This window comes from Triticum aestivum, chromosome 3A (genome assembly GCF_018294505.1).
Source record: "Triticum aestivum cultivar Chinese Spring chromosome 3A, IWGSC CS RefSeq v2.1, whole genome shotgun sequence".
Classification (NCBI taxonomy): Eukaryota; Viridiplantae; Streptophyta; class Magnoliopsida; order Poales; family Poaceae; genus Triticum; species Triticum aestivum.
The window spans coordinates 63558653-63571973 of record NC_057800.1 but is presented as its reverse complement, the minus strand read 5'-3'; the positions used below and the strand labels follow the sequence as shown (position 1 = coordinate 63571973).

General features: G+C 44.5%; 2 protein-coding genes and 1 pseudogene across 2 annotated transcripts; all 3 read left to right on the top strand.

Annotated features, from left to right (window-relative positions):
* The first annotated feature begins 3247 nt into the window (after positions 1-3247).
* On the top strand, positions 3248-6306 carry LOC123060306 (alpha-ketoglutarate-dependent dioxygenase alkB homolog 6). The gene is made up of 7 exons (XM_044482964.1): positions 3248-3471; positions 3591-3651; positions 3765-3803; positions 5015-5127; positions 5220-5472; positions 5579-5625; positions 5699-6306. The coding sequence occupies exons 1-7, from the start codon at positions 3307-3309 to the stop codon at positions 5873-5875; spliced, it is 855 nt and encodes a 284-aa protein (XP_044338899.1). The 5' UTR covers positions 3248-3306; the 3' UTR covers positions 5876-6306.
* Positions 6307-7534: 1228 nt separating this feature from the next.
* Positions 7535-9837, top strand: LOC123060307 (probable staphylococcal-like nuclease CAN1; the record flags this gene model as incomplete). Its single annotated transcript, XM_044482965.1, is given in 7 exon segments — positions 7535-7790; positions 7994-8095; positions 8178-8365; positions 8451-8510; positions 8609-8768; positions 9147-9215; positions 9353-9837. Coding segments are annotated over 7 exon segments (834 nt in total). The 3' UTR covers positions 9455-9837.
* A 746-nt stretch (positions 9838-10583) lies between these two features.
* LOC123056782 (uncharacterized) lies at positions 10584-12558 on the top strand (annotated as a pseudogene).
* The last annotated feature ends 763 nt before the right edge of the window (positions 12559-13321 follow it).

Below are 13321 nucleotides of genomic sequence, written 5' to 3'. Positions count from 1 at the left end.
GCCCCCCTAGAGGCCAGAGGCAGGCCGGCCTCCTCGAGCCGCCGCGCCAGACGCCCCCGCCTCCCCTCGACGCCGGCCGTCGCCCGCCGCCAACCCGCAGGTATGCTTCCCTTTCTTTCTTTTTGTTTTATTTTTTTCCTTTTTGATTCATTGTTGGCACTCACAATTTATTGTTTGTTGTATTGTGTAGATGGAGGTGAACAACAACGACATGGACTCGTTGTCCGATTCGTCGGGTTGGTCGTCATCCGACGATTCGGACATCGACGAGTTGTTGCAAGACGACGACGTCGAGATGATGAGCCTCCTCATCGACGTGCAATCCTTTGAAAACCACGTGAGGCTGATGGATCAGAGGAGAGGGTCGAAGATGGGGCGAGTCACCATCTACCGGAACCATGCTCTCGGACACGAGCATTTGATGGAAGACTACTTCGCAGAGGTACCTACATACCCTCCTCGTCTCTTCCGCGGAAGGTACCGAATGCGGCGTAGTTCGTTTGTGAAGATTGTCAATGATTGTGAGGCCGCCTCCTATTACTTTAAGCGTCATAGATCCGCCGCCGGTATCATGGGGTTTAGTGCATATCAAAAGATATCGGCGGCAATGCGGGTACTCGCTTATGGCATACCCGCGGATTATACTGACGAGTATCTTCGCATTGGGCAAGATACAACCACGGAGTCAGTCCGTAGGTTTGCCAAGTTGGTCATTCGTCTGTACGGTGAGCAGTATCTTCGGGCACCAAACGAGGAAGATACAAAGAGATTAATGGAAATGAATGAAAAAAGGGGATGGCCGGGGATGCTAGGTAGTCTTGACTGCATGCATTGGAGGTGGAAAAATTGCCCAAAGGCATGGCACGGAATGTATTGCGGTAAAAGCCGTGATGCTACCATTGTGCTTGAGGTCGTAGCATCTCAGGACACATGGATTTGGCATGCATTCTTTGAGTTGTCGGGAACACTCAATGATATCAATATCCTCAATAGATCTCCTTTGTTCAAAAGATTAATTTCTGGGGATGCTCCAGCTTGCAACTACAAAGTCATGGACAATGAGTACTCAATGGGATACTATCGCACCGATGGCATCTATTCCGAATGGGCAACTCTTGTGAAGTCCATCAAGGAGAAAAATGAGGTGCCCTTAACAAGAAAAGAGGCTCATTTCACCAAGGCACAAGAGGCAGCCAGCAAGGATATTGAGAGACCGTTCGGTGTTTTGCAAGCAAGGTTTGCCATAGTTCGTGGTCCAGCTCGATTTTGGGACAAAAAAACCTTGATGAACATCATGAAATGTTGTGTGATTCTACACAACATGGTCCTAGAGGATGAAAGAGGATTAAACCTCCCTTGTTTCTATGACAATGTTGATACCCGTGTGCAACCAGAAAGAAATCCTTCTCGCATACACGCTTTTCTTCAAGCACATCGTGAGATTGAGGATGCAACCACTCATGGTCGGCTCCGGGATGATCTAATAGAGCACCACTGGCAGTTGGATGGGCGGCGCATTGGCCCATGATGTATCTTTGTTTTACTTTTCTATGTCCTATTTGATTCGAACAATTAGTGTAATTTGCTCAAACATTGTTGTAATAATTTGAATGATTATTGTTTTATTCGGTGTTGTAATAATAACTAGAATGATTATTGTTTTATGTCAAATGTGATGGAATTTGTGACATGTCATATGATGAAATGTGTGATATATGAAATAACAGTTTTAAAGGTTGGGGTTGACACAAAGACTAGAACCCTCAAATCCAAGTTTAAGGGTTGGATTTGAAGGTTCTAGTCTTTGTCCCTGTTTTTCAACCCTTAAAAGTGTCAAAAAGTGGTAGTTCTCAACCCTTAAAACTGCTACAAGGGTTTGAGAGTTTAAGGTTCTACTAGTAATGCTCTAAAAGTACCAAAGTTCATCAAAACCATTGGCTCTAATAACATATGGGGCCAGCCTATTAGCACATGTATTATTAATCGGGATACTTCATGCCTAAGGCACGACTGGGCGGGAACCTTTCCAATGCATAGCTCGGCTCAATTATATCCAGCACTTGTTAGAAGCCGAGGTGGTTTCGGTCTCCTCGGATTCGGGCTGACGTCAAAACTTTGACTACAAAAGATGATTTCGTTGAACCATTTTTCAAGAGCGACAACCAATTTTCAAGACCGATGACCGAAGATAAATTGGCCGCTCAGGTGAACCGAGGTGCATCCAAATTTAAAGACCGGTTCAGGTGTTATTGACCTGTCCCGGCTAGGAGGCCTTTGACCATGTTGTCTTCTGGCTTGGTGGCCTGAGCTGAGGACTCCCATAGTCGGTTCCAAAGTGGGCCACATCGTGTGGCTCATGATGCATAAACAGAAGGATCCAGAAGACTTGATGTATACTAAAGAAGCTAGATTCATAAAAGACTCAGTGCCCTTGTACATGCCAACTAGGATATTGTAACCCTAAACCCTCCGTATATCTATATAAACCGAGGGATTAGGTATGGGTGTTTACATGTATTCTTTAGTTACTCCAACGCAATAAACACAAGCAAAATGTAGGGTATTATCTCATCAGAGAGCCCAAACATTAGTAAAACCTGGCGTACCTGTTACCGTTGTATCTAAACGCTTAGCTTAGGATCCCTACCTCGAGATCTGTCGGATTTAGCTCCGTCACATATGTCTCGGCACGGCCCAACACGCCTATAAAAAGGTCTGGCACGACATGACCCATATCGTACCTTCTATAAAAGGATTGTGTCGTGCGAGCCTGAAGTCCTCGACTCAGGGATCGGCCTAGCACGTGACTAAAAAGGCCGGCATGGTCCGGCATGCCTGTGGGCTGACCTTCTGGGTCGTTTCGGCCTTCCAAGCCATCCGTGTTTTAAATTTTAGTAAAATATAAAAAAATGAGAAAAAATAAAATACAGAAGAATCTTAAAATCAATGCAGAATACAGAAGAATCTACAAAACTAAAGATACAGACAAAGAAAAATACAGAAAATCTGAAGAAAAAAATAGAAATATTAAATATTAAGAAAAAGATACAGAAAATGTAAAAGGGATTCTTGCCGGACCGGCCTTTTTTTTGAGAAATTGCCGGACCGGCCTTAAGGCTTGACTTCAGGAATGGGCCTTCATCCATGGCGAGCCGAAGGCCACCCCGGCCCTTTTATTTGCCTGCCATGCCGGGCCAAAATCTATGCCCGCGGGCCGGTCTTAAAAACACGGCCTGGCCAGCTTTGCCCTTAACCAATGATTTTCAGGGAAGTACAGTAGCACGAGCATCCTCGGCCGAAGCAGCAATGGAGGAAAAGTCGACCCAGAAAGCGGCCGCGGCGGAGGAGGAGAACCCCTCGCCGGAGTTGTGCCTGAGGATCCCCGGGGACTACGCCGTCGGCTCCATCCCCACCGTCCTATACGTCCCCGACTTCATCTCCGAGACCGAGCAGTCCCAGCTCCTCCACCATGTACTGGACCAATCCTCTCCTTCCTTTCTACTACTCGCCCGATCCCCTACTTTGGTTTCGCTTTCTCCTGTCTTGCTCGTGTGGTCTGAGGCTCTCTCCGGTGGCGGATTCCGTTGCAGGTATACCAGGCACCGGCGCCCAAGTGGAAGATTTTGAAAAACCGGCGGCTCCAGAACTGGGGTGCGTGTTGCCGGCTGCAGTCCCTGAATTGAATCCCTGCTTGAAAATTTGCGCTATTCTTTTCTTTTCTTGCCTCTGGGAAAGTGTTGATTTGGTCGACCTGTGCTGTGCAGGAGGAGTGGTGCACGAGAAGGGGCTACTGCCGCAGGCATGTGAGTATTCATCAGCATTGTAATGTTCAGCACAATTTTGTGGATTCTGTGTCATGCTTTACATAACTGAAGTGCCCCCATGTGGTTTTACGGAGATACTTCAGGGATTCGTTGTTCCTTCATAATTTGGCTGCGATAAGCTTGCTAACGTAGTATGGATGCCCTCAGCCCTCTCTAGAATCCTTAGAATTGACGAAATCTCCGTCAGAGTTTGAGGAAAGAGACATGAAAGAAGATCTCATGTTCTCAGTTTTGAGAGATAACAAGAACTATTTGTATCATCATCTGTTCTCTCTTTCCATCAGTCAAATAAATCTGTTAAAATGGTTTGCTCCTTTTTTAATTTGTTTTGCTGCTTCAGTTATAATGCCCCGCAACAGAGCACATGTTTTTGTTCAAATCACATTTCTTTTGGTCTATCACATAATTTAAGGTTTACTGTTGGTCTATCATCCCTGCATCGCAGGCATGGTTTTATCATCAGGCAGACAGAAATTTATTTTAGATGCCCCTACCCCCTCTGTAATCCATACAATGGCAAAATCGCTATGAGTGTTTGTGGTAGAGACATGTAAAAAGATCTTGTGTGCTCAGTTAAATAAATTGCAAAAGCAATATGCAGTGTCTTATGTTCTCTCTTTCTAATAGTGAAACAAAAATGTTTATTTTTTATTTTTGACAAACAATTGCATTGGGCTATTCATTGTTAATGAGAGAGCTGGGAAGATCTCAACTCTGGGAGATTACAGAGATAGGAAACATAGAAAAGGAAGACATGAAAAGAGGGGATGTACAGGAGAGCAAAGGGCAAAAAACAGTAGCTACCTGGGCTGAGATGCTCGATCAGCGACCACACCGCCAGCTGGTACCAGTCTACCAGATACTGTTCGCGTAGGGGCATTGCACAAGCATGTGATCCCCAACAACAGATTGTTCCTTTGTGATCCCCAACAGTTGATTGCGTGCTCTTTTTGTGTACATTATTGTTTTTGGTCTATTGCATCATAAGGATTAATCCCATGTTTTCATGCAATTTTCTGGCTGGTATCTATGCATGCTTGGCGTTGTACAGAAGACAAAAAAAGCGTTTTCTCAGGAACTAAAAATATGATGAGTGCTTAAAATTACATACAGTGTACATTCTTTTTTACTTTAGTTAGGTGTCATCAGTTTTTAGCATTGAAATTACATTCATTTGTCTAATATTGCAGTACCTCCATGGCTTACAAAGATAACTGACAGAATCTGCCAGTGGACTGGTTTATTTCCTTCAGCAATCAATCATGTTCTGATTAATGAGTATCATCCTAATCAAGGGATCATGGTCAGTAATCATCAGCTCCATATTGTTCATTTCTCTAGTACATCTTCTATGGTTTGCGCTTCACTGAAGTACAATAACACTGCACCTTTCAGCCACATCAAGACGGCCCTGCCTATTTTCCTGTTGTCGCTATCATATCCCTTGCTTCACCGGTTGTGCTTGATTTCACACCCCACGGAAAGCTCAGAGGGCTTGAACATACATATCTCCAAAATATACAAACTGATGAGCCACAGGAGAGTAATGGTTCCTATAAGGTTGAAGGCACAAAGGAAGCTGGTCCTGCTTCGTCACTTCTACTAATGCCCTGCAGCCTGTTAATATTCAAAGATCAGGCTTATACAGGTTAGCCCCGTAGTTTCTTTCATGAATTAGCTTGATAAAAACCTCTTCAGATTATTTTGTTGGCAAAACTAGGCTTTAGTTATTTATATTTTCATGACATTTGCAGACTTCCTACATGGTATACAAGACACTGAGCTGCATAATCTAGACAAGGTGAAACTTTTGCCCACTGCAAAGCACCCCGAATACGCGCAAACTAATAATCAACTTTATTTGCATTCTACAGGTTGCAAATATCTCACAGTGCCCGCAATTCAAGCATCTAAGCTATGATTACAGCCCAGGCAAAGCAGATAGCAGTGCTAGCTCTGAGCCAAGTGGCACCTTCCACAGGACCACCACAAGAGTCTCGTTGACGTGCCGGCTAGTGTTGAAGGTACACAATAAGCTGTTCAAATTCTAGTATCCGTATGGCCTGCTTACATCAGCGTAGCCAGTGGGACAACAGTGAGAAAGAACTGTGGTAGATACAGAGAAGTATGCTAGCAAATCAGAGGATGAGAGGAACACACCAATCTGGCCGGTATGTGCCTTTTGATCATTTAGCATTCCAGAATGTGAAATCACGATGTATCCCCTTGGCGGACAGGGTTCAGTTGTGCTGCCGTTTATCCAGAATGTAGAAAGTATGCATGGATTTTCTTGAATGTAATGACAGAATGAACTTTTAATCCTGCTAGTAATTTCTGAATATACTGCATGGGATATAGCTGCACTGATGGTTAAGATTATTTGAGTTTGGCAGAACCAGAACATTTATGTATATATAAGTAAGTAGAGATCATTCCAGACATGGTTTGTTTTGTGATGAAAATCTTTGGAGAAATATGTTCATGATCCTGTCCAAATAGTCTTTTGTTTTTCTTCCATGAACGGGCAAATGACGGAACATTTCCATGCAAAAACTGTAGTGAAATTCAGAAAAAAATAATGAAATTCATGAAATGACATCGTGCTTTCATTTAAGGAAACTTTTTTGAAACAAAGAATGAAAAGGGGGAACTAGAAGCCACTCTGCCGGACCCTGATAAATCCCGAATGTTTGGATTTTAAGCATGTCATCCCGAACGGTTTTTCATGTCAATTTTAGTTGACGTGAGGTGGCAACTTTAGTTGTTAAAACATGGCAACATTGTCCCAGTTCATTTTTTTTTGTCAGAAAATTGCCATGTTTGCCAACCTCGCGTGGACTAAAGTTGCCATGAAAATCGTTCGGATTGCCATGCTTAAAATCCGAATGTTCGGGATTTATCATTTCCGTATTCTTTTAGGAGAAATTGCAGCGTGAGACTTTGAACCCGGGCCAGCAAGAACAACCTTTGTGCTGTCTACCTTTGCACCAAGGCCAACTTACCATTTCAGGAAATTTTCATGGTCTGTTTAAAAAGAATCATAAATTCCCTCGCTCATGTTGTTGTGATCAAGAGATACTGTGTACTGTAAATAAGAGTTGATTACACTTTCGACTATGTAGTCTCACCATAGCGGTAATTTGCACCATACTTTTTTGGGGTGGAAAAATACTCCCTTTGTAAACAAATATAAGACCGAGTATTTTAGAAATGGGTCGTCATAATAGCTATGTTTTTGTTTTCTTTCTTTCTCTCGGAGCTTGAGGATACATACATACATACATATGGGGCTAGTGGGACTTTTTTTTTACCAACCGCAATCTTCAGGACGGTGGTGAAGGTCTATTGTAATTCCATGGGCCTCACGATGGAATTTTGATTACAAGTAATTAATCTAATGGGGATGGAGGCTATGATAATGAAAATGGCTATGGAAATGTGATTTCATTTTTTACAGGGTATTTTTTAGGGGATTTTTACAGGGTATGAAGATGTGAAGTTGATGACGGCTGCCACGGCCCGGTCCCAACATGGCTTTAGAACCGTGCAAGCCCACGTACACGAATATACGGCCCATGGGTTATGTCATACGTCCCACCACCCGCATCCGCCTGCACTGAAAAAAAAAAGCCCAGTTCGGCTCGAACGCCGCGCCGCCGCACCCACACGCTGCTGGCTGACCGGTCCTTGCCCGGCGCCGGCTAGCCTCCCTTGCTGCCCCCCGCGCGGAGTGGGCAGCCTCGGCGTCCCCCAGGCCCGGCTCCACGCGGCGCGGCGCCCGAGGGTGTTCCGCCAGTCCAAGCGCCTGGTGGCATGTACGCCTCTCACACTCGCAGGCTTCTTCGCCGCGACAGGGGAGCCCGTGCCCATGGCGGCGCCGCCAGGAGGCGCGCGTCGAAGCCTCTGTTGTGCTTCGTCGGCGCCATCCTCCTCGTCGCGGCCTCTCGCCACACCCTGCTCCCCAAGGTATTGATATAATCTCAGAAGCTGAATGCCTGAATCCCATCCCCAGCGGCGCCAAAGATTATTTTTTTTCTGTATGCCTCGATTGGCTGTTGATCCTTCCCTAGGGTATCAGTAGCATTGCAGATCCAGTTGCCGAAGAACTGTGCTGCATTGACTGAATCATTAGCTAATTCCATGTCTTGATTTCCTTCTTGCGAGGGAAGGTGCCATTTCTGGGCTCCTTTTGGAGAGTTTCATTGGCATCTGGTGCTTACATTCCCATGCCCAAATTTTACGGTGTAAAGTATGAGCTGCACACGCTCCCTGTAAGGCCTCCCTGTCTTGGTGTCTCCTTCTGCATTGGCCCCGAAGGCATATTGCTCACAGATTTGTGTGGTAGCTTCTTAGGTGGATGCGAAGGCGGTGGCCGACGGTGACACAATCACAGTGTATGTTGACGCGGCTGACCCTCGTGAGTCCGCCAACGTGCCCCGTGAAGTTCAGCAAGCCGCCGCAGAGCGAACCAAGGCGCGGACGGCCAAGAACTATGAGAAGGCTGATATGCTACATAAGATCATAGTGGATGCCGGATATAGGTAACTTCAAAAATTAACATCAGGCAACTGTCTATTTCTGTGCGGTCTCACCTGCTGACAGTTCTGAAGCTTCTTCTAAGTGCAGGCAAGTTCCTGACTTGACAGGGAAACATGTTCTCGCGAAGAAGTACCGGATCAGGCTAAGGTTTGTCCCACATCTTGGTCCCAATCGATGGTCAAGGGCTTTGTTTGTTCTTATTGGACTGGAGTTGAGATATTATAGAACGAAACGATGCAATGCAGAGGGATTGATGCACCAGAGAACTCGATGCCTTATGGTAAAGAGGCAAAAGAGGAGCTGGTGAGGCTGGTGAAGGGAAGAACCTTAAAGGTTTCCATATGTGATACTGACCGGTACGGTCGATTAGTTGGAGATGTTGTCTGCAATGGTGTCTTCGTGCAGGTAATATGTCATACTCTATTGTCACGTCAGAGTCACCTTTTCGAGGTCTGTTATGCTGGAAATAACCTATGCAAGTACTGAATTATGTATGCTCCATGTGCTGTTTGGTTTTCTTATTAAAAGATCAATAATCATGAAACTGCACATTTACAGTACATGAAACTGTATGTATTTAAGATTTTGAAAATTCTCAGAACTTTCACCAGAACATAAATCGAATCAACAAGCCTCAAATATTACTATTAAATTCTGCACGAAACATGATGTATTTCCTCGTATGAAGATACATGCATACATGCATACTTATGGGCCTGTTAACCATTTTGCGACTTTTCAACTAAGAAACAATCAAGTTTTCATATCTTGCTTTTAAAACAGGAACACATGCTGAAGAAAGGCCTCACATGGCACTACTCTGCGTATGATCGACGGCCTGAGCTCGCAGAGGTAAGCAATGTGACTTGCTTGGCAGCTTCGGTTCACATGACTGAAGAGCAGTATAGCGCACTCTGAGCATTTCTTCAACCTACCAACTACCATATATATACACTTGAAAAGACCTTGACAGACTGAAATTTGTTCAGTGGGAGAAGCAGGCGTGGGTGAGCGGGTTGGGCCTGTGGGCGCTGCCGAACCCTGAGAAGCCATGGGAATGGAGGAAGGAGAAGCGCGCGAGGAAATGGTGAATCATCCGTGACTCGTGCCCAAAGATCTCTAGACGACTAGACGAGAACAGTAGCTTCGGACACTGTATAATGTTTACTCTGTACCTCAACACTTGCATGCTGTAACAGCCTCTGTAGATTGCAGCAGGGAGCATCGATTTGTGTAAGCTCCAATTGGGGACGCATTCTCTTGTTTGCATTAGACTGTTGTAAACTTATAATGATTTCTGTAAACCACGATGTGATGATCAGTTGGTATTAATGGATTGATACTGCTATGTAGCCAAATGTTTCCAGTCTAAAAAAATAGGTACAGAAAGGCAATTCTACTCAAGAAACAAATGGTTAACAAAAGATACAATTTTCAGGATCCATGAAAGACCACTTGCCAAGACCATGACCCCAAATTTCAAGAGAGAACAAAAAAAAATTTTGTGTTGAATGCGGTCAGGTCGTGCTGAACAATCAGCAAAATTCTATTCTGCGTCCTCTTCCGCGTCCAGTGCGAAATTCTATTTCCGTCAGGGGCCAGACCGACGGTTAGGGAGCGTCAAACCCGAACCTGGCGAGAGACCGGCACGGCGGCACGAGCGCCGTCGAGCGGCTGCGGGAGCAAGCACCAAGGGAGGACACCGTGGTGGATCGTCCACTCGGCCGAAGACCTTCTTCCACTCCTACCGGCTAGGTACGCCCAACTCCCCAAGCCCTAAGTGCGTAGATAGATTGGTCAAGGATTTTTTTGTTCCACCGCCCCAAATCTTAATTTCGTCAACTATCTCGAAATGTATCTCTTCCTTTTCCCAGTGCTGATGCAGGTTATTACTGGTGTCTAGTGTTGTTGGCTGCGTACGTTATTGTTCCTTCGACATTACCGTGTGTGTGTGCATGAATCTTTCACCCACGAGGAGCTAAGATGAATTACTTTTCTTCTGCTTTTTCGACCGTGAGACTCTGTTGTGTGCAATGATCTGGTTCCTTTTTCAAGATCATCTGTATTGCGTCAGTGTGGCGCTTGCTATTCCTTTGGCCAGTTCAGAACGTAGCATGATTAACTTGCTGGCGCCTGATGCTGATGTGCTGTAGGTGTCGTGTGACTGTGACTGTGACCTGTACAAGAAGCTGACTCGGGATCGTTTGATGCGCTGTGACCATGCAGCAGCAAGCGCAGGGGGTTTCCAGTGGCATGTACAGATACATGCACCGCTGCGAGAGTGGAGTTAATATTCATGATGTCTTTGTCGAGAGGAGTGCATTCCGGGTGCTGTTTTCATATGTCGGTGCGATATTTCTTCTTGCGAATGTTTGCCGTACCTTGTTGTCACAGGTAGTTTTCTCAGAATCATTCGCAAAAGTCAAAACCCAAGTATGGCTGATTGATTTTTCACTATTCCGCTGCTCGAATCAGGTGTTCATATGTTTTCATGAGCTTTTGGGGCTCTTAGCAATAAAGATGCAGATGCAAAGAAATGTGTCAGGTTCCTAAAAAAGTCATATTAGAAATGCCGTACTGATGATGCTATCATCAAACTGTGGTTTACATTCAGGTGGTGTAGGTTAATGGAATTTTCATGCATTCGATTGTCCCACTCTAATGACTTGCAGTGCTTAAATGTTTCAGGAGAGTTTATGCCTTGGTTCCTTTTGGAGTGTTCCGTTTTCTGCTATCGCCGCTAAATGCTTGCAATACAAGCCTGTGAAGAAAGGTTGGGCGCTGATGCTGTTTCTTCTTTATCCCATTTTTGTGCTTTGCATGCGAACTTTCACCTTAAGGTTGCATAACAATGAGATACTCTTGTTTATCAACATCCGCGTTGAAAATGCTTATATTTGCAGAGTCGTTAATGATTATGCCAAATTTCGGGATTCAGCTAGAACAACACTTTTAGAGGTATGAAAGAACCATTCTGGAGTCATTCATGTGTGCATCGAGATTCCACTCTTGCTGTCAGCATTTGTCACTCTTCAAACATTTATAACATTGCAACAACACTTCAACAATTGCAAACAGATATATGGAATTAAAGGCTTTGGATACCTAATGAAATAAGTAGTAATTGGCACTTTAGCAGAAATGAAGTACTGCTGTCTTGTTTGTACTTATTTAGTGACAAGATTTGCAACAGATTAGTTGTTTTGCGTTAACTAGAAATTATCATTGCCTGATTGCTTATTGCCGTTTCCATTATTCTATTTCATAATATAATACAAAGTACAGAAAGCAGAGGACGAAGTACTGCTCTCTTGTCAGTACTTGTTAGTGACAAGATTTGCAATGGATGAAGTTGTTTTGCGTTAGCTAAAAATGATCACTGTCTGATTGGCTTCTTGCCATTTCCATTCTTTTATTATATTATTACAAGGTACAGAAAATAGAGGCTTCTTCATCCTTTTATCTCTTTTACATCTATGTTATCTTTCGTAGTGGACTAGTACATCGCAAGTTTGTGCCCATCAGCAAGATCCTAAAGCCGGTGCTGAATGAGTGTGTGACCCCTGTTACATGCTACTGGAGCTTGGCATTGCTTTTACGCGATGAAGACGAGATCATGCTCGTTTTTCAGGTAACTCTTGCCTGCTTTCAATTGATTTTTAAATGCAATGTCAGGAACCTGTGGTCTGAAAGAGCCTAATGTGCAGAACCTGCGTCCACCCATCAAACTGTTGCTCCCAATCTGGAAAGCTCTGTGCGCATTCACAAACTCCAGCAGCATTAGCCCTTCCATGCTTCTTCGAGAAGGTGATTGGCATAAGCATGTTGATCGAGATGGTGCTGTGGATTCCTGAATAGTTCCCTGAAGACCTCTCTCTCTGCCGAGTGACAACAGGATGTTCAGTTGTGTCACCACTAACTGAAGATAAATTGTCAAGTGGAGGATTTTGGTGATACCAACAGGGGTCCAACCGAATTATTTCTCTTTACCTGCAGAAGAAACTGAATGCTCCACTTGTAACTTTGGCCTGGCCATGTGGTATTTCTGTCCACTGAAGGAGATTCACAACAGAATGTACCACAATGCTTTTTTCAGTTCCTAGTTGGGAATCCATGTTCTGGGGTGCAGATGTAGTGACACTGTAAGGATGGTCCAACTGCTGATGATAAAATCTTGGACACTTGCATGCAGTCATATCCGTTGCAGTAAATTTCTTTTTTTTTTCTTTTTTTCCTTGGAGAAGATGTGAAAATATAACAGATTGGATCATCAGGCTACAGCTTACCAAGATGAAACATTAAGCATCTACTGAGCGTTCTGGCTCGCCGCTGCACTGTGCCTGTACATCATTTTTTGTTGATCAGAGCAACAACCGCGCCCAGTGGATCTCAGGATCTGCAGGTGGAGATGTGTAGTGTAATTGACATTGACGGCGGCTGTTTCCAAAGAGCTCAGCAATCAGGTCATCATCATGCCAACCATGCCATCATAATCCTCATCATGAAGAACTCTTTGAGTTAGCATGAACCGTACAATGCTCCTTCTTGCAAGTGTTTGTTGTGCCTTGTTGTCGAAGGTACTATGACCGAGCTTCTGTTATTTCGCTCATGCGCTCTGGTTGCTACATGGCCAATTTATCTCATGAGTTTCTTAGGCTCCTAGCAACACGGATTCAAATGTGTTTTAGTGACAAGATTGACAACGGATCAAGTTGTTTTGTGTTTTATTTTGAAGTAAAATCACGGCACGTATTTTGGAATCGGAGGGAGTAATTTTATCTCTTTTACATCTATGTTATCTTTCACAGTGGACGAGCGCATCGCAAGTCTGTGCCCATGGCAAGATCCTAAAGCGGGTGCTGAACGAGTGCGTGGCCCCTGTTACCTGCTACTGGAGCTTGGCATTGCTTCCATGCGACGAAGGCGAGATCACGACGCTCGTTTTTCAGGTAAATCCC